The sequence below is a fragment of the Brassica oleracea genome, chromosome C3, assembly GCF_000695525.1.
Source record: "Brassica oleracea var. oleracea cultivar TO1000 chromosome C3, BOL, whole genome shotgun sequence".
NCBI classification, from domain to species: domain Eukaryota; kingdom Viridiplantae; phylum Streptophyta; class Magnoliopsida; order Brassicales; family Brassicaceae; genus Brassica; species Brassica oleracea.
Genome location: NC_027750.1, coordinates 61,182,270 through 61,206,091, shown reverse-complemented (window position 1 = coordinate 61,206,091; position 23,822 = coordinate 61,182,270). Strand labels below are relative to the sequence as shown.

Sequence of the window (23,822 nt, the reverse complement as noted above, 5' to 3'; positions counted from 1 at the left end):
AATGTTTACGAGTGATTTACAACGAAAGTATTTACGTGTGCTTTACATCGAAATAATTACGTGGGCTTTACGACGAATGCTTACGTGTCGTTTACGACAAATCCTTTCCCTGCGCTTTACGAGGAATATATTTCGTCGTAAACGTAACGAGTCGTTTACGATGAAACCTCCGTTACGACGGACGTTTAACAACGAAACGTTTTTCGACGTTAATTCGTCGTAACACCCCATTTACGACGAATTTACAACGAGTACTGCCCTAGTAAAAAATATGTTTTCTTGTAGTGATCGTTAATCAGCTTGACAAGCTGGAAACAGTCCGATTCAAATGACATCGATGTAATTCCTAGCTGTAGGGAATTTTTCATTGCTTATAGCAAGGTGGTAACTCCGCATGCATAGGAGATATGGTCCGGTCCATACCAATGGAACCATACGTATGGGTTCCAGGCGCCAGCTCGAGAACAAAACCTCCACCAGAAACTGTCGAATTTGTCACCCATGATGCATCCACTTGGCATCTTGGATATGGTGACTCATTCTCCATGTTCCCGTCAGTTGCGTGTTGGTTTTCTCCAGTCACTTCTTGACTCGCTATTATTTGTGCCACTCTCCAGTTCTTCTCCTCTTGGGTAGCATGTAGTACAGTATCCGGAGGTAGAATTTGCTTGCCGTTGAAAATCTTTTCATTCCTAGCTTTCCATATGAACCATGCGATCCATGGAAACCTAGCAAGAATATCGGGGCTCCATTCCTTGTTGCACGTAGGAATAAGTAGTCAAAGTTTTCATATAGAGATTCACTCGGGAATAACCTCGGAAAGATTGGTATATCTGAAAGTGCCCATGTTTGAAATTTAAAACTGAAATTTATATCTGAAAGTGCCTGTTGGTATATCTGAAATTTAACACTCTTTCTATATTCTTCATTTTTAAGGAAAAAAAAAACTATTTTTCGTGACTCATGAAGTTGTGATATGAACAATCCGTCAAATTTGCTTAATTGTTTTGTTGTTATTGTCAATTCTAGTTAAGAGACAAATTAATATGAGAACAAGTTCTCATCTCCGGCGGAACATCACTTTCATTGACGACTTCAAAAGCATATGATACATCCATCCCACTACACATGTTATTTTTTCGTCAACAGACTTATCTTGATTAGAAATCAAACAAAACAAACTAAAACCCTATTTTTTAGAAAATTGTCTGTTACCACAAAATTTGTAGTAACAAGTGCCTACTTCATAGTATTTAATAGTTGTATTATTTAGTAGAAAATTATATTTTATAGTTTTAAGAATCCAAATATATAAATTTATGATATTTTATATATTGAAATCAAATATCTCCGAATCATTTTAAATATCATATCCTAGTTTATTTAGCAGCTATTAGGCGAACCATAATTTTTTTCAATTGGTGCACATCTGTTACAAAATAAAAGACATCGGGGGTGCACAAGAGCACTACAACCACCTCTCCTAGCTTGTTTTCACATTGTTTTACATTATAATATATTTAATATCAGTAAAATTACGGGTGTACGTGCCCACTCTGTTCATGCACTGGCTTCGCCACTGAGTGTATACATACCATAAATAAAACACACACATGTATATATATATATATATATATATATTTGTAATTCAAATATTACTAAATTGTTTTGATAAAATTATAGATCCCTGATTAGAAATTAGTCAATTAACTATGACGCTAATGACTTGGAGTGGTTAGTACAGACTATTTTAATTTTTATTAGCCGTAATTAAATTAAAATATAGTAAACGAGAATCAATTACAGCGTTATTACTTTGCTTGGTTAGAGTTAATTTGGCCTGTATTACTGTATAGTTACTTTATTTTCCATGTGCCAAATGAAACTTAACTGAGTGTCAGTAAATTGTAAATGCTGAAGCATTTGTTTATAAATAGAAAGATTCGTCATGGTGAAAAAAGTTATATGCGTGGGCTTTTGGTTAAAAAAACTAGATGAAGCAATTTGCATTGAACGATCTCTCTCTGTACAAATCCACAAAAACATTTACTTCATATTTTTAACGAGAGAGAAATAATGGCAACGTACAAATCTTCTGGGAAGCTTGACCTAGAATCTCCGGCAGTCGAATTCATTGAACACTTAACCAGAAAAAAATCATGTATCATTCTTTTTTGCTGCGGGAAAAATGATCAACTCTTCCAACTTTCATTCATGTTTCTTGATCATCAATCAAAACCCTTAATTAGTTGCTATGTTTCACCGTAGTGGACTTGAGGTTCCAAGTCTAGCCTAACGATTCGGAGACAAGAGCAGTGACCATGAGCATACTTTTTAGACATAGAGAACCCCACACGCTCCCAAGAAAGTCCCTAAACAACCAAAATACCACGACCCCTATACTATGCATCGTAAAAAAAATTCGAATACATTCAGTACACACCATAATACAACATGACTCATCCGTTTATAGTTATCGTGGTATAAAGGAAAAACTTGGTGTATACTGTAAAGACATTGCAGAATGATCTTTAATGTGGCAAAGTGTTCACAGCCTTCTTTGGTTGTTTTAATGACTAGTGTTCAGTCTGCTAGACAAAAGAAATAGAAGAAAATGGACATGTGAACTACCACTAGTAGAATAATCGGCTATAGTCACGATCAAATTGTGGTTATTTCGTAGATAGTCACGAAATGGTTACCTTTTTGTTACAATACTGAAAACGTGACTAACGTATCAATTCGTAGCAAAAACAGCCACACGATATTCACGGTTCGAAACGTGACAAAATATAGTCACGATAGCCACGATATAACCCAGAAACATTCGTGACCGGTTTGTCACAAAAATAAACATGACTAGAACGTGACAACTTAGCAACGATTTGCAACAAAAAATTTGTGGCCCAAGATATTTATATTAAATAATTTAACAAACGTTAGATACTTTAAATAACTCAGGAGTTTTATCCTTTTGGTACTCCTATAAATCAACCCTAAAAATATAGAACCCATCGGCAAATCAAAACAATGAATCTCCTTTCATCCTTTTTTATTGTCATTGCATTGTCTGCTGAGTTCAGTAACGGAGAGTCTTACGACAAAGACTCGGTCCATTTTATAAACTCTCTTAATCCGAACAACATTCTCAGGGTCCATTGTCTAACGCACGATGATGATTTAGGCTATCATTTGTTGAGTCCTGCACAAACCTATGAATTCAGCTTTTATGAAAGTATTTTCAAGACCAAAGTCAATTGCGCCTTATGGCAGGGACCTGGTTTCAAGTTCTATGCGACCTTTAGGGCATATACAGGTGGTAGTTTCATTGTCCACTATGGCAAGAAAAATTTTTGGGATGCAAGAGAAGATGGTATATATATCTCTCATGGTAAAGATTCTCCCAAATTAAAGTACAAGTGGTCCACCCAAGCCTTTTCACCAATTTATTAAGTGGACAAACATATATGTAACTTACTAAATTGAGACTTTCGATGTCTTTTTCTTATATATAACAATAAATAAAGACCTATTTATAAAAAAATAATAAAATGAATTAAAAATAGTTATTATTCACTTCATTTCTTATTCAAAATTTTGTTTTCTTAATTCACAAATTAAAACAAATCAAATTTAATTATAAATACGTCATTAGCAATTGTCAATTTATAATAACACCAAAACAATAGTAATTCAATAAAATTAACTAAAATTTTGCCAAACTTGCAAAATCCATTAAACAACCAAAACAATTGTCATTTTCATCAAAATTGCATCAAAAATCAGTCAAAAACTTAAAATTTGATTTTTTTTTGTCAAAACCATAAAATTAAGTTATTGTTTGCCAAAATTATTAAATTTTGTTTTCCATTAAAACTGTAAAATAAAAATTTTCTGTCTAAATCGAAAGATAAAATTTTCCACTAAAACAGAAAAATAAGGTTTTTCGCCAAACCTAAAAAATTATGTTTTCTGCTAAAACTGCAAAATATTGTTTTCACCAAAATTTTGAAATTGAGTTTTCTTAGCAAAACCTCGAAATCATTTTTCCCACTAAAACATCAATATCAAAATTTACATCAAATTCGTAAAGTCTCATTTTTCATTAAAATTAGAAAATCTTTTTCCGCCAAAACGATAAAATCTTGCTTTTTAACTGCAAAAACAGGAGTTCCAAAAAAAAAAAAAAAGTGTTCCAAAAAAAAAAAAAACTGCAAAAACAATTTTTTTGTTCAAAAATGAAAAATAGAGTTTCCCACCAAAACCATTTTTTCCAGCAAAATGCATGTTCTTATTTTCCCCTGAAACCAAGAATCAAGCCCCCTCTCCCTCCCAAAGGCAAAATGAGTGTTTCCACCAGAACTATAAAATCTAGCTAGTTTTTCCGAAAAACATAGTTTTGTCCTCCCTATGAAAACAACAAAATTGTTTGCTTATTATATAGATGTATAAATAAAATTAATCTAAATCACAAGGTGGCATTATTTACTGTTTCAAAAAAATATTAGAAAATGAATTAACTCTGGTTTAGTCCATTTATGTATAAGCTAGCAGCGTTAAAATAGGACCAAGGTTTGGCTTAAATCATAAAGGATCGTCGGCCACTCAGGAACCGTCTTTATCAATCTTGGAGAGCAACGGATGATTCTTGAAATTAAATCTCCTCTTCTTTCTCTCTAGCTTCTTGATACGTCTCATCGCCTACACGATTCCTGACGCAGACGTAACCACGTCCGATGTTCACGTCGTCTGCCGTGACTTTCTCAAGGAGACCTTGAGGTTGCATGTCGGCTTTTGTTACAACGGCAAGAGTCCTTTTCCCTTTCTTGTCAACTTGCTTAGACATGCGTATGGACTCACAGGTCGAGAAGTCACGTGTAGCTGCCAGAACGTTGAGAATGATTGATTCCTGTCGCTCGATGTGTTTCTTTATCATCGCGGATACTTGTTGGTATATGTCAGCAGGTTGATCTTTGACAGGGTTCCGCGTTATCCCAGGGAGATCAACCATTGTCAGATCAAGAGGAGTGTCAAGCAACGGCCTGATGTGGTCATTGTAGGAAGATATAATCGGTGCATTGTGGTGGGGACTTGTGTTGGTAATTGCAAGAGAAGACATCCCGGCATCGATACTGTTTTCATACACTTCGGACATCATACTGCCTCCCATTTCGCTTTAGAAATAAAAGATGCAGAGAAAGTAGGAAATAGAATGAAACAGAGAAAACAACTTTTGGGTTGGTGAGATATTGTTAGGTGATAGACACTTATATATATTGAGGCTTACTGTGACGTTTGGTGTTTGAAGAAGTAGAAGTCTGAAAGTTATGTCCATGGTTTTTAGGGCAAGAGATAAATGTAAATCGATCTTTACAACTTCTTCCATGTAAGTTATCCTAAATTAAATATGAAAAGTCACCATATTCTTCCATTCATTATACTTTGAACTCCTTGGAAAAGATGAAAGAGAGAGTAACAGATCCACATTAACGTATGTACAGATTGTGTATATATTTGTGGAGGAACAAGAAGATAGTAAAATTTACAACTTAAGTCACAATTCTTTTTCTTCCTCTGGTGGGAATAACACAAGAGACAACGTTCAAACGTGATGAAGCAAAAATGATCCAACAACAAATCAAGGCTTACAATGCCTGTCGAGATTCACAATACCGTTTCATGAATCTCTAGACAGAGCGGTAAGCATAGTAGCTGTTACTATTACCAAGGATATTTTGAAAAAAAAAACAAACATAATATAGGTCATTTGAAGGAGAAGGACATGGCTGGATTGAAATTGTTTTCTGCTGTCCCTAATGATTTCGGTAGCAAGTATTAAACCGGTCCAAACCAATCCTTTTAACACGGTCTGAAAAATGATATATTAAAGACATATTCTCATATTCAAGTTTTAAGTAAATGAGACATGGCTATATGGAAATTATTACATAGCTAATAGCTTAACGCAAAATAGTAGATACAATGAATTGGATTCAAACATGATACAGCAAGACTCATCTCTTCGAAACAATCTTGGTTAGAGTCACTGAGATAAATAAAGGGAAAAACTTGGTGAAGGGCAAGACATTGCAGAATGATCTTTAATGTGGAAAAGTGTTCACAGCCTTCTTTGGTTGTATTAGTGACTAATGTTCAGTCTTCTAGACAAAAGAAAGAGAAGAAAGTGGACATGTGAACTACTGTGCAGTGATTTCAGTGTAATAGAAGATTTATAAGAATGGAGGAATCATCAAGAAGTTACCCATTCCGTGTGACCCAAATCTTTTAAAAGACCAAGTAGATGCTTTTGGAGATATGCTCTTGATCTCATATCTGCCTACAAATAGTAGATGCTGTACATTCCACTTTCCACAATAATCTAAAGAAAAACTATTTGGGATATCAAAGTGCAGCAAGCAATGTACCTGTCTAATAGGTTCAGGCACACGGTACTTGCAGGTCATCTTCACAACCTCAACCGCAGAGTCAAGTGATATGCGATGGCCTAGTGAAACGTATATGGGCTTCACAGAACTCAGAGTTGGCCTAAATCCCTGTTGAAAACCATTTGTTAAGAGACACACAGACAACTTATTGACAAATGTTCAAAGCAAAGTTACTTACTACTCCCCAAGTAAAACCAGAGTTCCCAACCAACTTGATAACCTGCTCATCCTCGTTTTCTTTGAGCAGAAACGATCGCCTAACCTCAGAATGATCCAAACCATCCACATGATGCAGCTGACATTGACAAACCGTACATCCCAGATTAAATATCAAATGCAAACATAGGCAAAGCAAAAGCTGATTAGCAGAATATGATATACACAAGCAGAAAAAGGTAGAGATTCTGAGAAGATGGTACGTTCTTTCCGACACCAATTGTAGGAAGGTGAGCAAGAACACCTAAATGACACGCCAAGCCAAATCCTAGACCACATAAATTACAGAGCTTGAGATGCATCACAAACAAAGAAACTTTCTGTGTTACTTTTATACCTCGTGGATGAAGTATCCCATTCCCATCAACCATCAGTACCTTACAAAAGAGCAAAGAGAGAGAGAGACTTTCACAAACAAAGCAAACACTAAAGAGCAACCCAAAACCACACAAAAACCTGAGGATAGAAAGGATGCTGATCATCCCTCATCTTCTCAAGAATCTGCAACAGAACCGGAGCCTGCAAACACAATTAAAAAAAAAAAATCCAATCTTTCAATCCGCAAATGAAAACGAAACGTGAACCTCACGAAAGGCGAGAAACCCATAAGAAAAATCCAATCTTTCAATCCGAGACAAATGAGAAAACAGAGCATCTCCAGCCAAGAACCTCACGAAAGGCGAGAAACCCAGGAACATACGGAACTTGGAGGCGTAATAGAGAGAGCTCATTGTGAACTACACGGAGAGAAGGCAGCTCGAGAACGACGAGACAAGCGCACGCCACGGAGGAATCGTCCTTGGAGAAGCTTATGTCCACGCCTCCAACGTACTTAAGGGTCTCCGATCCTTGAGGTAGTTCCGTTGGTGAAGAAGGTAACTTCCATGGGAAGTCATCGTGCGCGATCAGTTTCTTCTTCAGCTGATCTTGTTCTCTGAAAAAAGAAGTCAAAACAGAAAAATCTCTGAGGCATTTGATTGTGTCTGAATTGAAGTCAAGTCTAATGCGATGCCTACTCTGTCCAATTCTCTAGCTGATTTGAAGACGAAGACTCGCCTGAAGCTTCTTCTCTGTTCATTTCCGGGTGATGCTCAGTCGCCGGAGACGACTCAACTAACTCCATTTTAGTCAAATGATTTTACCCCGAAATTCGAAAAATCGAACCGAACTAAACCGACAAATTTAGAAATCGAAACCGAACCTAAATTTACAATTTTTCGATGGTTTCTATTTTTCTATTCCCAAAAGGCCAAAAACACTAAAATCAAACCAAAACCCAACCGTAATAGTACCTGAATACCAAAATATTATTTTTTATATATAAAATATTACTTATATTTAGTATGTAAATAATAAATCAAAACCTTATGTTTGTCTTTTCAAGAAATTGAATTAATCACTATTTTATCCAAATATAAATTATCATATTTTAAATCAAATAACTTGATTTATTTACTTAATTTTTATTTAAGTAATTCAAATGAATCAAATATTGTTTTTCAAATTATTCAAAATTAATTGAAAAAAAAACTTAAATCAAACTGAACTGAAAACTGAAAAAAAAAACAAGTTGAAAAAAAGACAAAAAGTTAAAATAATCGAACCGGAACCACCAAAAAAAAAACTGAACAACAACCGGGTGATGCAGAAGTATTGTAACTATGGGCCTTATATAGGCCCATTTAGCGAAATACGGGCTAGGGTTTATGTGATGAGAAAACGGGTCGGGTTATATTTTAGTATTACAGTCGGTTTACCTTTGTCGTCTGTCTTCAGCTGCCACCTCGTCCGCTGCTGCGTTTCTTCTTATTCCCCACAACTAAAACTTTTTCTCTTTATTCCAACGTCTAGATTGATCGCCGTATCTGGGTGTTTCAACGTCTAGGTTAAATATGGACGGCCAAGGGAACGAACCCGAGGTCCCTAATCCCACGGCCGAGAACGAACAATTAGCTCTCGCGGCGGAGACGGAGACGGAGAATTCAACCGGCGGAGGAGGAGGAGATAACCCTAAAGAAGATGGGCTTATAGAGAAGGCGCAGAAGCTCATGGAACATATCACCGCCGGGGCTAATAACCCCAACCCTACTGTCCTCCACGCTCTTAGCCACCTCCTCGAATCTCAGGAGTCTTTGTATGTCTCAATGTTTTACACTCTCTTCTTGATTTGTTCATTCATATTTGCTTTAAAGGTTGACGCTTTACTTTGTTTCCGCAGGTTTATAAAGGAGAATGGGTTCTACTCTAATGGTCGTGGTAGTCATATCAGTGGCAAGCTGTGTAAACTCATCAAAGTAATGTCTTTTTTTTTTTTTTTACAGAATGGTGGAACTAGTCCAGTGTGTCCTGTCTTCTTATTTGTTTTTTTTTTTGTTTTTAACAGGAGAATGATGAGTTCTTTGAGTTGATTTCCTCAACTTTTCTATCTGAGAATACTTACTCAACAGCTGTGAAGGCAGCCTCCGCAAGGTTGCTAATGAATTGGTTGCTTACTTGGACTGTAAGACTCTACTAGCTTCTTGCTACTTACGTTTTAGCTTGTTGGTTGGTTCGTGATGCAATTCCTTTTTTAATTTGTTCAGCATCCTTATGTTTTCGATGATGCTGTTACGGAGAACTTTAAAAAATGGGTCTTGGAAGAGGCTGTCAAGTTTCCTGGTGAACACTCTGGAAGCAGTGAGGCCTCGGACTCTGAGATGTTGAAGACTTATTCTACTGGACTTCTCGCTCACTCTCTGACGAGGTACGGTTATAACATTTTCAATTTGTTGTCCTCTTTTTGATTTTTTGCAATATCTGAAGTTAAAATATTTTTCTTTTATCTGATTCAAGTCGTGGTCAATTAGTTGAAGACGTCTTGACATCAGGACTATCTGCTAAGCTTATGCATTATCTTCGAGTACGTGTTATCGGAGAGGCAAACACGAGCCGTAGAGATGCAACTGAGGCTAAGCATGTGTCCTTAAAAACAAAAGAAGATGGTCGAAGTAGGGTGCGGAGGGTTGTGGATACAGTTGAAGGTGACCATGTGCTTGAGGCAGACGCCGGTAGAGAGACTGATGTACTGTCTGAAGGAGAACTCGAAATCGATGGTAGAGATAGATGTAATGCTCCAGCTGTTTTTGACGGTAAAATGAAGCCTGGAGAAGACAATACCGGAAGAGATGACCCTTCAAGAAATAGACTGAACCGATCAAAATCTAGGGCGAGAGGAAAGGTGAACGAAGGTGCTACTAATACAGACAGTCTCTTGGCATCTCCTACATCAGGTCGTCTTGGTGTCAGAGATAGGGATCAATCAAAAAATTTAGATGTCAGAAATGCAGAAGATGGGACTATATGGCTGGGGAAAATGAAGTCTGGTATAATGGAGATTGAAAGAGAGAAGAATGATGAGTGCTTTCAAGATTGCGTGATAGGAACCAAAAACATAACTGATATAGTAAAGAGAGCAGTTGGAGCTGCTGAAACGGAAGCTAGAGCTGCCCATGCTCCTGATGAAGCAGTTAAAGCAGCCGGTGACGCTGCAGCAGAGCTTGTTAAAACAGCTGCTTTGGAGGCATGTTTTTATTTTGATTTCCCTAATGAACCTCTGGTACAGGTGACCTGATATACCTGATATTTATATTGATTGTCTCCTTTTTTATAATTTTTCCAGGAATTTAAGTCCTCTGGCAGTGAAGAAGCTGCCGTGGCTGCTGCTCGTCGAGCAGCTACTACAGTCATAGATGCCGCTGAGGTTTCAAGGTCAGTCATGCTATGCTGTTGTAGATTATGTCGTTAACTCTGCTGATGTTTATCACTTTATCTCTATATTAAATTATTTAGGTCTCTAACTCTGTTATTTGGTTGGTTGCAGAAATCCCACCTGTGTTACATCTGATCAGACTGCGGGTACGAGTAGTGTGGAAACAGACGCAATTGTGGATGTTGGAGAAGTTTCACTTCCAGATATTGAATCGTTGGCTCAGTTACAGGAAAAGTATTGCATCCAGTGCCTAGAGATACTGGGAGAATATGTTGAGGTTCTCGGGCCTGTCCTCCATGAAAAAGGTGTTGATGTATGCATTACGCTACTGGAGCGTACGTCCCAACTTGGTGATAGCTTCACACTGTCGCCTTTGTTACCTGATGTAATGAAGTTAATTTGCGCGTTGGCTGCACACCGGAAGTTTGCTGCAATGTTTGTTGACCGGGGTGGCTTGCAGAAGTTACTTGCTGTGCCAAGGGTTACTGAGACCTTTTATGGTCTCTCATCTTGCTTATACACCATAGGCTCTCTTCAGGTAAAAGTGACAGCAAAGTTGTACGACGCCATTACAAATTTGCTTAGAGCTATTGTTGAATTTGTACGAATCCGGCTTCTTCTTACATTCATTTTTTCGCAGGGTATTATGGAGCGTGTCTGTGCACTTCCATCGGATCTCATACATCAAGTGGTTAAATTAGCTATCGAACTTCTAGACTGTTCCCAGGATCAAGCCAGAAAAAATTCAGCCTTATTCTTTGCTGCTGCTTTTGTCTTTAGAGCCATTTTAGATGCATTTGATGCTCATAATAGTTTGCAGAAACTCCTTGCAATTCTTAAAGATGCAGCCTCAGTTAGAACTGGTGCTAACTCTGACCGATCACCCCCTGAAGTCATGACGTCCTCAGAGAAACAGATGGCTTTTCACACCTGTTTTGCTTTGCGCCAATATTTTAGAGCTCATCTGCTTTTGCTTGTGGAATCCATTCGTCCAAGCAGAAGTGGCCGAGGTGGTGTGCCAAAAGTTCCGAATATAAGGGCAGCCCATAAGCCCCTTGACATTAGCAATGAAGCTGTGGATGCCGTATTCCTTCAGTTACAGAAGGATAGGAAGTTGGGTCCGACCTTTGTGAGAACTCAGTGGCCTGCTGTCAATAACTTTTTGGCCTCCTCTGGACATGTTACCATGTTGGAACTATGCCAGGTAATGTAGCATTTTACTCTCCACATGTACTTTATTTTGTCTATACCATGTATTTATATTTTGGTCGCATGTGCAGACTCCACCAGTAGACCGTTATCTCCATGATCTACTTCAGTATGCTTTTGGTGTTCTTCACATAGTTACATCAATACCTGATGGCCGCAAAGCAATTGTGACTGCCACACTCAGCAACAATCGTGCTGGCATTGCTGTCATTCTGGATGCAACTAATATTTCCAACAGCATAGTGGACCCTGAGGTCAGCAGTCCGCTTCTATCCACTATTCACATGGGTGTTGTCTTTCTTCTTCTGCTTCTCATTAATACTTTCCCTGATGACTGATGTGTCGTTAGTTATTGCAGATCATACAGCCTGCACTAAATGTCCTAATCAATCTGGTGTGCCCACCACCATCATTAAGCAATAAGCCGCTTCTTGCCCAAAATCATCAACCTGTTCCCGACCAAGCCACTGCCCGTCCTTCAACCGATGTTCCTGCAGATAATGCTCCGCCAACTCCTGTTGCACCAGCGTCTTCAGGTTTGGTCGGGGATCGAAGAATTTTCTTAGGAGCAGGAACCGGTTCTGCTGGCCTTGCTGCTAAGTTGGAGCAGGTTTATCGTCAAGCACGGGAGGCTGTTCGTGGGAATGATGGTATAAAAATTCTCTTAAAACTTCTTCAGCCCAGAATATATGTGAATCCCCCTGCTACCCCAGATTGTCTACGAGCGCTGGCCTGCAGGGTACTTCTTGGTCTGGCTAGAGATGATACAATTGCACAAATACTGACTAAACTTGAGGTGGAATTGCAAAAAACTTTCTCCCAGCTATCTTCTTTTCCTTTCTCTGAGATGCATCTGATCTGATTGAGACTGACTTGCCAAACATGGTTTACAGGTTGGTAGGAGTTTATCAGAACTAATTCGGGACTCAGGTGGTCAGTCAAGTGGAACAGATCAGGTCAGGTGGCAGGCTGAACTTACGCAGGTGGCCCTTGAGCTGATAGGGGTAACCATCTCAACTGACCTATTCCTTTGTTTCTCTGTTGAAGTTTTGCAGTCATTTTAAGTTGTGGTTTATATGTGTTTTGCAGATAGTGACAAATTCAGGGCATGCGAATACACTAACAGCCAGTGATGCTGCTACTCCAACACTGAGGCGCATTGAAAGAGCTGCCATTGCCGCAGCAACACCTATAACATATGATTCTAAGGAGCTTTTGCTCCTTATCCATGAGCACCTCCAGGCATCAGGACTTGGTGAAACTGCTTCAGCACTGTTGAAAGAGGCTCAGTTGAATCCTCTTCCTTCCTTGGCTCCCCCTTCTTCTATTGCATATTCCGCTACACAGGAGATATCTGCACCGGTAGCTCAGGTGCAGTGGCCTTCTGGTCGTGCTAGTGGTGGATTTTTCAACAGCAAACCTGAAGTCTGTGCACACGACGAAGATCCTAACTCTAGATGTAATGCGGCTCTATCTGCCAAGAAAAAACAACTGGCTTCCTCCACACCGGAGACGTCCACGCCAGTAGCACAGCAACAATGGCCCTCTGGTCGTACTAACAGTGGTTTTTTCCCCAGCAAACCCAAAGTCAATGCTCATGAAGAAGATCCTAGTTCGAGAGGTAATGCAGCTCCATCCGCAAAGAAGAAACAGTTGACTTTCTCTCCCAGCTTTGGTTCGCAGTCACGAAAGCAATATTTGTCCCAGGACACTCAAGCTCAGTCTACGCAGAGAATAAACAGTAATTCAAATTCAGATCCTGCTTGTGCAGATACATCAGAAGCTGCTGCAGAGAAGAACGACCTTGATGCCGATGCTCAATTTAAGACCCCAACTTTTCCGAGAAAACGGAAATTGTCTGAGCTAAGAGAAACAGAGATGTCAACCTCAAGTAAACGAATCAATTTGGGCGAGCTAGGACCACGAACTCCAGCTTGTCCAACAACGGCTTCCTTACGTAGGAATTCAACCATTGCGGAGGCTTCAGGTTTCCAAACACCAGCTTCAGCTTTAGATGTCAACCAATCTGGAAGCTCCAGACTAGGCCAGATGACACCTGCTTCTCAGCTAAGGCTTCCAAGCGATCCCCAGCCGTCGGAACGGCTATCACTAGACTCCCTTGTAGTCCAGTATTTGAAACACCAACACAGGCAGTGCCGGGCTCCTATCACAACTCTCCCCCCTGTGTCTCTCCTACATCCGCATGTCTGTCCTGAGCCTAAACGGTTACTTGAAGCTCCACTAAACATCACTGACCGTCTTGGCACCCGTGAGCTTCAGAGTTATTACAGTGGAGTCCATGGGAATCGCAGGGACCGTCAATTCGTTTTCAGCAGATTCAAATCCTGGAGATCTTACCGAGATGAGACTGCTCTCTTCACAAGCATTTCACTTCTTGGTGGTACTAATCATTTAGCAGTCGGTAGCCATGCTGGAGAAATCAAAATATTTGACGCTAGCAGCGGTAACATGCTAGAGAGTGTCTCAGGTCACCAGGCTCCGGTTACACTTGTTCAGTCATATGTCTCTGGTGATACTCAACTGTTGCTTTCTTCGAGCTACAGTGATGTGCAGTTGTGGGACGCGTCTAATATAACTGTTGGGTCTAAACACTCGTTTGATGGATGCAAGGCTGCAAAGTTCAGCAACTCTGGGTCACTTATTGCAGCGCTCTCTAGTGAAGGACCAACAAAAGATGTTCTTCTGTATAACGTAGAGACCGGCAGTCTTTCCGAGAAATTCACTGACCCAGACACTTCTTCCCGGACTAGTCCCTATTCTCTTGTACACTTCAACCCATGCGATTCACTAATATTGTGGAATGGTCATCTCTGGGATCGCCGTATCCCAAATAGTTGCAAACGGTTTGATCAGTTTACTGATTATGGTGGCGGCGGTTTTCATCCTTCTCGAAATGAGGTAATAAAATAAATCAATTATCTGGTTAATGTTTGAGCAGCTGAACTCAAAAAGTCAGCTCACTATGTCTTGGCTTATCTCAATATGTTTATAACAGGTGATCATAAACTCGGAGGTCTGGGACTTGAGGAATATGAACAGGAGGCTTATTCGGAGTGTACCATCATTGGACCAGACAGCCATTACGTTCAACTCCAGGGGAGATGTTATATACGCAATGCTGAGGAGAAACATTGAGGACGTGATGTCTGCTGTCAACACACGCCGTGCGAAGCATCCGTTGTTTGCTGCTTTCCGCACTCTTGATGCGGTGAACTATTCAGACATTGCCACTATACCGGTGGACCGATGTCTTCTTGACTTCGCTACAGAACCAACAGATTCTTTCCTTGGGCTGATCACAATGGAAGATCAAGATGATATGTTTTCCTCAGCCAGGATGTATGAGATTGGCAGACGGAGACCAACGGATGATGACTCGGATCCCGATGATGATGGTGAGACGGAGGATGAAGATGAAGATGATGAAGACGACGAAGATGACCTGGACCGGATTCTTGGACTAGCTGGAGACGACAGTGGAGATGATGACATGAGCAGCGATGACAGTGAAGATAACAGTGCGAGTGATTTTGATGATGATGATGGAGGTATGTTCTTTGATGGTGGGATTATGGAGATTGTAAGTGACGGTGATGATGAAGACGATAATGGTGATAGTGATGGTGAAGACAGTGCTGATGATGGTGATTCCATTAGCAGTGGCGAAGAGGATTTTCTCAACAGCATTCATTAATGTTTTTTTCATGTATCTCGTCTTCTTTTGAGCTCTATAGATTATATAAGATGGATTCACTATCCAAAGTTTTGATAAGTAACGTTAACATTATATATTATTAAGATGAGTTCACTATCTTATTTTCAATCTATTGATACACGAATTTAGAAAAGGAAGAAAATAAATGCGTTGTCACGGATTCATTTACACATCAAGTGCTCCTCTGTCACAGCAAAGAACCATGAATTCAAGGAAAACTAAACCAAACACTTCAGACAGGTCACAAGTACATAAAATCTAGAACTTTCGGGTAGTCTAAAATGGTTGGGTTACTTCTCCTATCATATGGGAAAAGAGATACAAATATGTTATTACATATTGATACACACACACAAACTCACATATATCTAAAACCTCTTCTTGCTTCCTCTCTGTTTTCTTCCTCCTTTTATGTCTCTCTTCTTTATTATTCTTGACACAACAGATTAGTCGATTGTCATTGGTTGCGTCATGCAACATCTGAAACGGGCTTTTCTCACAGTCGTCATTACCTCTGTTTCAGCTCCCTCAAGAAGATTGACAATCTCTGCAAAACAAGGACGGACTTCAGGGTTCGCATCCCAGCAACGTGTCATGATCTCCCCAAGCACAGGGAGACAATCAGCTGGGACCGTTGGACGCACTCCTCGGTTCACCACAGCAAATGCAGCTTGAACCGCTGTCATGTTCTGGAACGGTAACAGACCCGTTATCAACTCCCATAGGACGATTCCAAAACTGTAGACGTCCACTTTTTGAGTGTAGGGTCTATGCTGGATCATCTCTCTGCATCAATCCACAGACAAGACTTTAGTTTAAGGTTATAAAGGACAAGACAAGAGAAACTATTCAACTTACGGAGCCATCCATCTGTAAGTCCCGGTCTCTGGTGTCATCCCTTCAGTTTGAACTTCAATTCTTGCCACTCCAAAATCGGCAATCTTGATGGACCGATCAGCCGATATGAGGAGGTTATCTGACTTCAAGTCCCTGTGAATAAAGTTGCGCTCATGGACGTAAGCCATACCTCTAGCAACATCCAACGCCTGCTTAACAGCCAGCTTCAAAGGCACAGCTCGGTTCTGTCTCTTCGTCAAAAACTGTCTGACAGAGCCTCCTTTTGCATATTCAGTCACGATGCACCACACCATCGGTTTAACGCATGCGCCGATAAACCTAACGATGTTGGGGTGCTTCAAAAACGCAAGCATGGAAACCTCCTGCTGAAACTGCTGCTCCAGGGCTTGCGCCTTCTCAGGGCTGTTCTCTGGCCTCTCGAGTAGCTTAATCGCTACGTCCTCTCCTTTGTAAGTCCCTCTGTATAACTTACCAAATGCTCCCTGAGCGAAAGCAGGACCCATGTGGAGTTTCCTCAAATCTATAGTCCACTCTTCATAGTTAGCCAGTCCCTGAGTTGGATGGTTACTATCCATCAACGCTTGTGCCAAGGCATCACCGTTAAGTGCATGTGTGACTCTCCCAGGGCGAAACACGCTTTGTCCAACGGAGAGAGAGTAAGGATGACGCATAGGCTTCAAACCGGGATGGCCAATAAGAGCATCGCTAGAGCCAACGCTACTGTTATCCACAGACATAGACACAGAGCCTCCGGCGTTACTTGTCTGCATACTGTCCGTGGACATGTTAGTGCCTTCTTGGCCGAGCTTTTGGTAAAAGTCTTGCGTAAAGGCATCGTAATTGTGGTGATTGCCAGGAGCGAGCATATCGAACTTAGGTCCCTCAAGCATCCTTTCTAATCTCGTGCCACGTGGTGTTTATGAGGGAGGTCTGACCCCAACCAAGTCACATGTAGCGATCTCTTTCAATCGCTCCAACATGCACCTAAAGCAAAAAAAAAAAAAAAGAAACACAATTTAGAGTTGTGTCTCGGTAACAAAAGAGAAAACAAATGGTTAATCCATGCATCAATCTAGGTAGAAATGTTTCCGAAGCAAGAAGCTAAGGATCCTCTAGACCCATCTACATACATAAAAGAATGAAACTTTAAGTGAAAGAAGCTAAACCCAGATCCTTGATTCTAAAGGGTACTCAAAGTAGGTAAAGTTTGTATCTTTACAGTTGAAATCCAAATTTCAATAGGAAGAAAACACAAATGGGGTCTACAAAGAAGTTTCATTTCTCCACAAACAAGACACAGATCCGATGATTCCATGAACATGGTTTACCTTTAGAGCTGCAAGGCATGAAAGAAACCTCTTGACTTCTGGTACTTGGATAAGTACAAAGATCAACAGAGAAAAAAAAGGTGATCCATCGAGAGTAATCAAAACCTCCCCAAAATTGCAATTAGTTCCGATGAGTTTCAGAGCTCAGAAACCTAAACAAGGAGGAGGAGAGGAGAGGAGTCACTTCAGTAGTCGTCGCTTCCCATTTACCTTTCCCACACTCCGATTTTCCTTTTATTGATTTTATTTAATGTTGGGTCCGTCTTTTGCTGGCAAATTCGTTTATTTATTAGGACAGCTCTCGAAGCAGCACACTCTCCTAGTGAAAACTGTTTCACACGCGCGTAAGTAGCTTTAAAGCTACGAGCAGCAAGTCTTTTCATGCTCATGTTTGTCTTCTGTGACATTTTACTTTTTTATTCACCTTTTACTACAACTGCTCGAGGATTGTCCTTTTCATTTGGATAAACTTTTTACTTGGCAGAACATTGAACCAGGTGAGGTTACTTACAAAGCACTGAAACTCTCGTCTGGCCCAAACAAAAAAGTGAGACTGTATAGAGGATCTAAGCAAACAGTAGATGAGGAAGAGGAAGGCCATGTAATCTCTAATCCACAACGATCTTGATTTGCCATATAGGTACATTGACTTTGAGTCTTAATTTAAGAACATCAACAAATCTTGATCTTTACTAAAATTACAAAAATCTTTTAAGACTGATTCACTACGAGTTTCTAATTTGCTAAACCAAACCATGCTTCTTGTTCTTCCACACATGTAGGATGAAGTTCATAATCACAAGCATCACAAAAAAAAATGCACTACTTACCATTGGTTAATTCACAATATTAAACTGCGTTTCACTGTTTAATCAAAATGACTTCATGGCCCAATGGACAAGTCAAAGTTTTTTTAACTTCTTAATTTTTGAAAAAATACATATACAGTACACACATACATGCAGCTAGTCTCTTACGAAACACTACACAACTAGATAACTCCAAACATTTACATCTGAAAGTTAATCAGCTTGGAAAATCACCACTCAGATTTCTTGTGGAACTTCACGGAGCCTATCAAGTGTGTTAGCAATCTCACTCAGACAAGCGATGAGCTCGTCTCCTTGCTGTCTCACAAACTTTAACTTGTCCTCAATGCCAACACCATCCTCTGTTTCACTTCCCTTTGCTAGATTTCTCCCGACTATTGCATGTATTATGTCAGTTTTCTCACCTAGCTTCGCTTCCAACGCTTTAACCTCTTCTTCTATGCTCATCGCTTCTTCTTCTTCTTCATCAGTGGAGATTTCTACCACCGGCTTCTTCTTCACTTCCATGGTTTTCTTCTTCTGATGGGTTGCTTTTGCACGTTGCTCTTGAATGTTTTTCCTCCGTGGCTCCTCTTCTGTCTTTCTCTTATGTGGCGGGTTCTCCTTCATGACGACCATAGTTCGTTGTCTTGACCTTTTTGATCCTGCAAAAGCTCATTTTCACACCCAAATGATTCAAGGGGGTTAGCAATAAACACAGACAGTAGTGCACTATAGAGCTTATTGTTTCATGGGAACCACAACAGAACACAGTGTTTTTACAGAGATTCCTAATAAACTATACCAACAAAGTACTGTATAAGTCTTTGTCTATGCTCAATTTGTTCTTAAGATTCCTAAGAAAGACAAAGTGTTGTTCTTTGGTTAAGGGACCAAAGAAGAGAAGAGCTATTAGTGTGTGTACCTAACTCAGCAGTGACATCAACAACGTCAAAGTCTTCTTGAGCATCTGGGTCACTATCAGAATCAGGTTCACTCCCATCTTTGTTCTCTTGGATCATCACAACCGCATTGATGGCTTGGAAAAGCTCGTTATCTACATTCCCCGGGAGATTCAGTTTCCTCCTCTTCTCAACACTCAGTGACCAATACGAATGGACACTGCCTCGTTCCTGAGACTCCCACTTCTTGATCTGGCTGTAATCAGAGACCAAAGAATCCCATTTCCTCCTGCACTGGTTAAACGTTCTGTGTACATCCAATGCGTTACAGTTGTCTGAGATCATTGTCCATTTCTGGAAGCTGGATAACGCATTGGAACAGTCTGATTCAACGGCAGCGATCTCGTTGACGAGGATCAGACAGTCTTTGAGTGTCCATTCCGGAGCAACTTGGGACCGTGTCCTCCGTGAACCAGAAGAAGTGCCTTCCTCCATCTTAGTGTAAGTCACTGCAGTTTAATTAACGAACACATTAAAACATAACTCTTAACCATATTGTTAATTAACAAAATTAACAACTCTAACGTGTCTTTGCATGTGTGTTTAAGCATATAAATGCGATGTGTATGTATACTAGATCGGAACTCAAAATGAATCATAAGCAAAGCAATGAGATTCATGATTTTTGAACTCTTTCGATTCATTTTTTTTTGCTGTAATTTCAAATGGTAACGATTTTTGATCCGCCGAAAACGAAATTCGACATTGTAGAAAGTAGCGATCAGGAATTGAATAGAGAAGAGCATTACCAGAGACAGAGATCCTCTGGTCGGAACGACACAGTCCAAAGCCAGCAGCGAGTCACTGTGATCCGACGATGACGAGAGATGGTGAGTAGTAAGAGATATGTTTTAGTGAAGCCCAAGCCCATTTCATGGAAAAGCTATTAGTAGTTCTGTTATTCCCTTTTTAGTGGGTTTTGACCACAGGCCCAAACCATTTTTAGTGGTTTTTATTACTAATTTGAGCGCTAGATAATTGGTGGAAACATTATACGTGTATGTCACTATCAGTGACGTTGGTAGAAGCAAGTTTAATAAGTTACGTTTGTTTTTTAGACTTATTCTTGCGTTCACCCCTGTGATGATCCTTTATGTTCACCAACCAATATGATTGTGTTATTTCATATTCGACATCTTTTAAAAAAATAATTAAAATATTGTCAAATTATATTATCTTTTTAAAATTAAAAAATAAAAAGAAATAAATAAAAAATAGTAGTAATTACAAAAAAATATTTTTAAAGTCGTCATCAAAACATTAAACCCTAAATCCTAAACCCTAAACCTTTAGATAAACCCTAAACTCTAGGATAAATCTTAAACTCTAAATCAAAATCACTAAACACTAAAACACTCAAGGATTTACGGTTTATGATTTAGGGTTTAGGGTTTAGAGTTTTAGTGTTTAGTGTTTTTATTTAGAGTTTAGAATTTTTCCAAGGGTTTAGGGTTTATCCAAGGGTTTAGGGTTTATCCAAAGGTTTAAGGTTTACCCAAGGGTTTATGATTTACCCAAAGTTTAGGATTTAAGATTTAGGGTTTATGGATTAGGATTTTGCTGACGATGTTAAAAATATTTTTTTTTTAATTTTTTTTCTTCTGTAACTACTATTTTTTTTTTACTTAAAAAACATAATATAACTTGACAATATTTTGTTTTATTTTTAAAAATATATCGAATTTGAAATAATGAAATCCTATTGGTAAACCTAGAGATAACTCTTTTTATGTTACTACTCACTCTTAGTGACACTTGGTAATGTATGCACCTGCGTTTGTGTAACAAATACATTCCGACTCTTGTGTTTTGTGCTGTTGATTGTGTCTTTGTTTGCCTCAAAGATCAACAATTTTATAAATATTTAAAACTGAAAAATACACTTTTTGTCTTTAGAATTGACAATACGGATTTTTCTATGAAAATGTGTCATTTTGTTAAATTTAGAAATTGCTTTCTTTATATCTATTCGTTTAGAAATAATTAAAAAAAAATGTGTTAGGAAAATATATGCTTTATATATTTTTGGAAATACATTTAAATTAGGAAAATATAATAAGATTCCTTTGTTTTGAGAACAGAGATATTTGGAAAAAGGGCCCGAAACAAGCGTCTTAATCGGCCCGTCACGTGACGAATGGACCGTGGAAATCAAATGAACAATTAGGAACAACATGCGTGACACGAACATGCGGTTTCGAGTCTCTCTATAAATGCTCTTCTTCCTCCACATCGCCTCCTCGAAAGCGGAAGAGAGAGAGAGAGAGAGAGAGAGAGAGAGAGTGTTTGTCAGCTCCAATAGGAACCAAAACGCTGTCGTTCTCTCGACCATTCTCTGCATTCTCTCCTCTCACGAGTTTCTCAGCTTTTCTCGCGTTGTAACTTGTAATCTAATCCAATCACAAGCGGAGATGAGCTTTTTCGTGTTCGACGGTAAAGTTTTGAACTTTTCTCATCCCGCATTTCGGTTTAGGTAAGCTTCTATTGCATCTTCAGGACACCGTTTGTTTTCTATCTTGTAATCCTGAGGAAAAGTTCTTACTGTTTGATTTATTATCATTGCACATAAATAAAAAAAATTAACCCCTTTTTTCTAGAATATGGTAGCTTTTTTGTTTTTGTTCCAAAAGTTTGGTGATTTGGGGTGAGTCTTGTTTAGGCTGTCCTAAAGAGAACCCTAAAGTTGTGTTTATCTGTTGACATTTAATGCTGAAGTAACAATTGGAACCCTGGTCCACTTGTGATTTGTTTTGTTTGTATATTGCACATGTGTTCTTTTGGCTATTTCCTTGTCTTTACATGTTTAGTACCTTTCTCTCCAGCACCTATTCTCTGCAAAACCATGACTTGTATCTTAATATTTTCTTTTGGGTGTGTTTACAGCATTTATAACTGCAGAAGATGGTGATGTGGGTCTTTGGCTATGGCTCTCTTGTGTGGAACCCTGGCTTTCACTACGATGAGAAAGTGTTGGGCTTCATCAAGGGTTACAAACGTGTCTTTGATCTTGGTAAGGCATTGTTCCTTTTGGTTTTTTTGATTGATTTATATTTCCCAACTATTGATGGTTCTTTTGTGTTTGATGTGATTGTCTAGCTTGCATTGATCACAGAGGTACACCAGAACACCCTGCAAGGACTTGCACACTTGAGAAAGATGAAGAAGCCATTTGCGTAAGTAGAAATTTTATAATGCATAATATGATTCAAGGGTCTTAGACTCTGTTCATGAGGCATGCTTAGTTTACTCACGCATTCCTCTTTTTCCTACTAACAATCCAATACTTTCTTGACAGTGGGGTACTGCATTCTGTGTCCGTGGAGGACCAGAAGAAGAACGTCTGGCTATGGAGGTATGTCTCTGCATTTAAAAACTAGATTGCTTGTTGTTTCATGTTCATCCCTTTGTGTTGATCATTCTATTTATGCACAGTACTTGGAACGTAGAGAGTGTGAATATGATCTCAAGACATGTGTAGACTTCTACAAGGTGAGTCACTTTACGCCCAATTATATTGTATAAACATCTTTTCTCTTTTACTTATGTAACTGACCTCAAATGTTTATCTTCTCAAATTTACAGGAAGATGATCCCCTGAATCCAGCTGTAACCGGAGTGATGGTGTAAGTTGTTTTCTATGACACTGTGTCTTTAGTCTGTGTTGTGAATTGTTATTGATGTTGTTTTTACCATCTTCAGATTCACTTCTACTCCAGACAAGGTCTCCAACAAGTATTACCTTGGACCTGCGCCATTAGAAGACATGGCAAGGTAAACACACAGCCTCCCCATACCAACTTCTTATGTTCTTTCAGTTTCTATATGCCAGATTCTTGTCCTCACACTAGCTAGTTGTTTTGTGTATGCAAAGACAAATTGCGACAGCCAATGGACCATGTGGTAACAACAGAGATTATCTCTTCCTGCTAGAGAAGGCAATGCACGACATTGGTTAGTCCAAAAGCTCCCTTTTTCCACAACGTGATTTGGAAATTTTGAAGTCTTTACGTTGATGATCACTCTTTAAAACCAACAGAGACATTGTTGTTAATTTCTGTTGTTGTTTTCGTGCAGGGCATGAGGAGGAGTATGTTATAGAGCTGGCCAATGAGGTGAGGAAAGTTCTTGCGGAGAAGGTATCACCGGTGAAGGAATCAAGAGCGAGCCCTGTGGCAAAGAAGTCCAAGAGCAATGTCCCCACGGCTCATCAGATACTTCCTCATCAACCTGAAGCTGTTGCCACTACTTTATAGCTCTTGTAGTTTGTCTTTTAATTGGCTCTAGAGACTAGTGATTTGTGAAAGCAGATCCTTTTGCTTCTATTTTAACACACTTGGTTTTCTTTTGAGTAGAGAAGTTTAATCTTTGTGCGTTTGGAACTCTGTTGTCTTATTTGGTTATCCTAACGAGTACCGGTTATGTTATTTGTCTGGCTCTGCAAGCACCTTGGTCCTTTTGAAGAAAATAAAATATGTTAGAAGTAAATTTAATAAACTTAATACTAGTTAGT

General features: G+C 39.3%; 8 protein-coding genes across 12 annotated transcripts; 3 read left to right on the top strand and 5 right to left on the bottom strand.

Moving 5' to 3' along the window:
• Window positions 1–364: 364 nt before the first annotated feature.
• Window positions 365–847, bottom strand: LOC106331141. Its single transcript, XM_013769473.1, has 2 exons — window positions 815–847; window positions 365–754 (listed from the first exon to the last, which is right to left on the bottom strand). The coding sequence occupies exons 1-2, from the start codon at window positions 845–847 to the stop codon at window positions 365–367; spliced, it is 423 nt and encodes a 140-aa protein (XP_013624927.1).
• Window positions 848–3,030: 2,183 nt separating this feature from the next.
• LOC106331140 lies at window positions 3,031–3,453 on the top strand. Its single transcript, XM_013769472.1, has one exon. It carries the CDS (start codon window positions 3,031–3,033, stop codon window positions 3,451–3,453), a length of 423 nt encoding a protein of 140 aa, XP_013624926.1.
• A 1,201-nt stretch (window positions 3,454–4,654) lies between these two features.
• Window positions 4,655–5,170, bottom strand: LOC106331139 (putative dynamin-related protein 4A). Its single transcript, XM_013769471.1, has one exon. The coding sequence runs from the start codon at window positions 5,168–5,170 to the stop codon at window positions 4,655–4,657; it is 516 nt and encodes a 171-aa protein (XP_013624925.1).
• A 684-nt stretch (window positions 5,171–5,854) lies between these two features.
• LOC106331911 (endonuclease V) lies at window positions 5,855–7,816 on the bottom strand. Of its 3 annotated transcripts, none has more exons than XM_013770347.1 (9): window positions 7,679–7,816; window positions 7,332–7,596; window positions 7,119–7,181; window positions 7,000–7,039; window positions 6,866–6,930; window positions 6,625–6,741; window positions 6,426–6,554; window positions 6,263–6,337; window positions 5,855–6,161 (listed from the first exon to the last, which is right to left on the bottom strand). In XM_013770347.1, the coding sequence occupies exons 1-9, from the start codon at window positions 7,783–7,785 to the stop codon at window positions 6,147–6,149; spliced, it is 876 nt and encodes a 291-aa protein (XP_013625801.1). In that variant the 5' UTR covers window positions 7,786–7,816; the 3' UTR covers window positions 5,855–6,146. The 3 variants fall into 3 exon arrangements, 2 of the variants coding, with proteins under 2 accessions (XP_013625801.1, XP_013625802.1); XM_013770348.1 differs by having other exon boundaries at window positions 5,855–6,158; XR_001267971.1 differs by having other exon boundaries at window positions 6,143–6,161; window positions 6,263–6,333.
• Window positions 7,817–8,554: 738 nt separating this feature from the next.
• On the top strand, window positions 8,555–15,456 carry LOC106334430 (DDB1- and CUL4-associated factor homolog 1-like). The gene is made up of 13 exons (XM_013772711.1): window positions 8,555–8,796; window positions 8,881–8,956; window positions 9,046–9,162; window positions 9,245–9,405; window positions 9,495–10,221; window positions 10,321–10,409; window positions 10,522–10,948; window positions 11,051–11,614; window positions 11,691–11,873; window positions 11,978–12,415; window positions 12,513–12,623; window positions 12,709–14,538; window positions 14,636–15,456. Exons 1-13 carry the CDS (start codon window positions 8,555–8,557, stop codon window positions 15,332–15,334), a joined length of 5,664 nt encoding a protein of 1,887 aa, XP_013628165.1. The 3' UTR covers window positions 15,335–15,456.
• Window positions 15,457–15,492: 36 nt separating this feature from the next.
• LOC106334431 (serine/threonine-protein kinase HT1-like) lies at window positions 15,493–17,803 on the bottom strand. The gene is made up of 3 exons (XM_013772712.1): window positions 17,542–17,803; window positions 16,214–17,197; window positions 15,493–16,141 (listed from the first exon to the last, which is right to left on the bottom strand). The coding sequence occupies exons 2-3, from the start codon at window positions 17,101–17,103 to the stop codon at window positions 15,802–15,804; spliced, it is 1,230 nt and encodes a 409-aa protein (XP_013628166.1). The 5' UTR covers window positions 17,104–17,197; window positions 17,542–17,803; the 3' UTR covers window positions 15,493–15,801.
• Window positions 17,804–18,440: 637 nt separating this feature from the next.
• Window positions 18,441–20,154, bottom strand: LOC106331665. 2 transcript variants are annotated; one of them, XM_013770063.1, is made up of 3 exons: window positions 20,062–20,154; window positions 19,276–19,761; window positions 18,441–19,024 (listed from the first exon to the last, which is right to left on the bottom strand). In XM_013770063.1, the coding sequence occupies exons 2-3, from the start codon at window positions 19,745–19,747 to the stop codon at window positions 18,588–18,590; spliced, it is 909 nt and encodes a 302-aa protein (XP_013625517.1). In that variant the 5' UTR covers window positions 19,748–19,761; window positions 20,062–20,154; the 3' UTR covers window positions 18,441–18,587. The 2 variants fall into 2 exon arrangements, with proteins under 2 accessions (XP_013625517.1, XP_013625518.1); XM_013770064.1 differs by having other exon boundaries at window positions 18,441–19,015.
• A 1,400-nt stretch (window positions 20,155–21,554) lies between these two features.
• LOC106332741 (putative glutathione-specific gamma-glutamylcyclotransferase 2) lies at window positions 21,555–23,736 on the top strand. Of its 2 annotated transcripts, none has more exons than XM_013771232.1 (9): window positions 21,555–21,745; window positions 22,196–22,322; window positions 22,409–22,485; window positions 22,608–22,664; window positions 22,745–22,801; window positions 22,895–22,935; window positions 23,012–23,083; window positions 23,184–23,263; window positions 23,387–23,736. In XM_013771232.1, the coding sequence occupies exons 2-9, from the start codon at window positions 22,214–22,216 to the stop codon at window positions 23,563–23,565; spliced, it is 672 nt and encodes a 223-aa protein (XP_013626686.1). In that variant the 5' UTR covers window positions 21,555–21,745; window positions 22,196–22,213; the 3' UTR covers window positions 23,566–23,736. The 2 variants fall into 2 exon arrangements, with proteins under 2 accessions (XP_013626686.1, XP_013626685.1); XM_013771231.1 differs by having other exon boundaries at window positions 21,555–21,785.
• The last annotated feature ends 86 nt before the right edge of the window (window positions 23,737–23,822 follow it).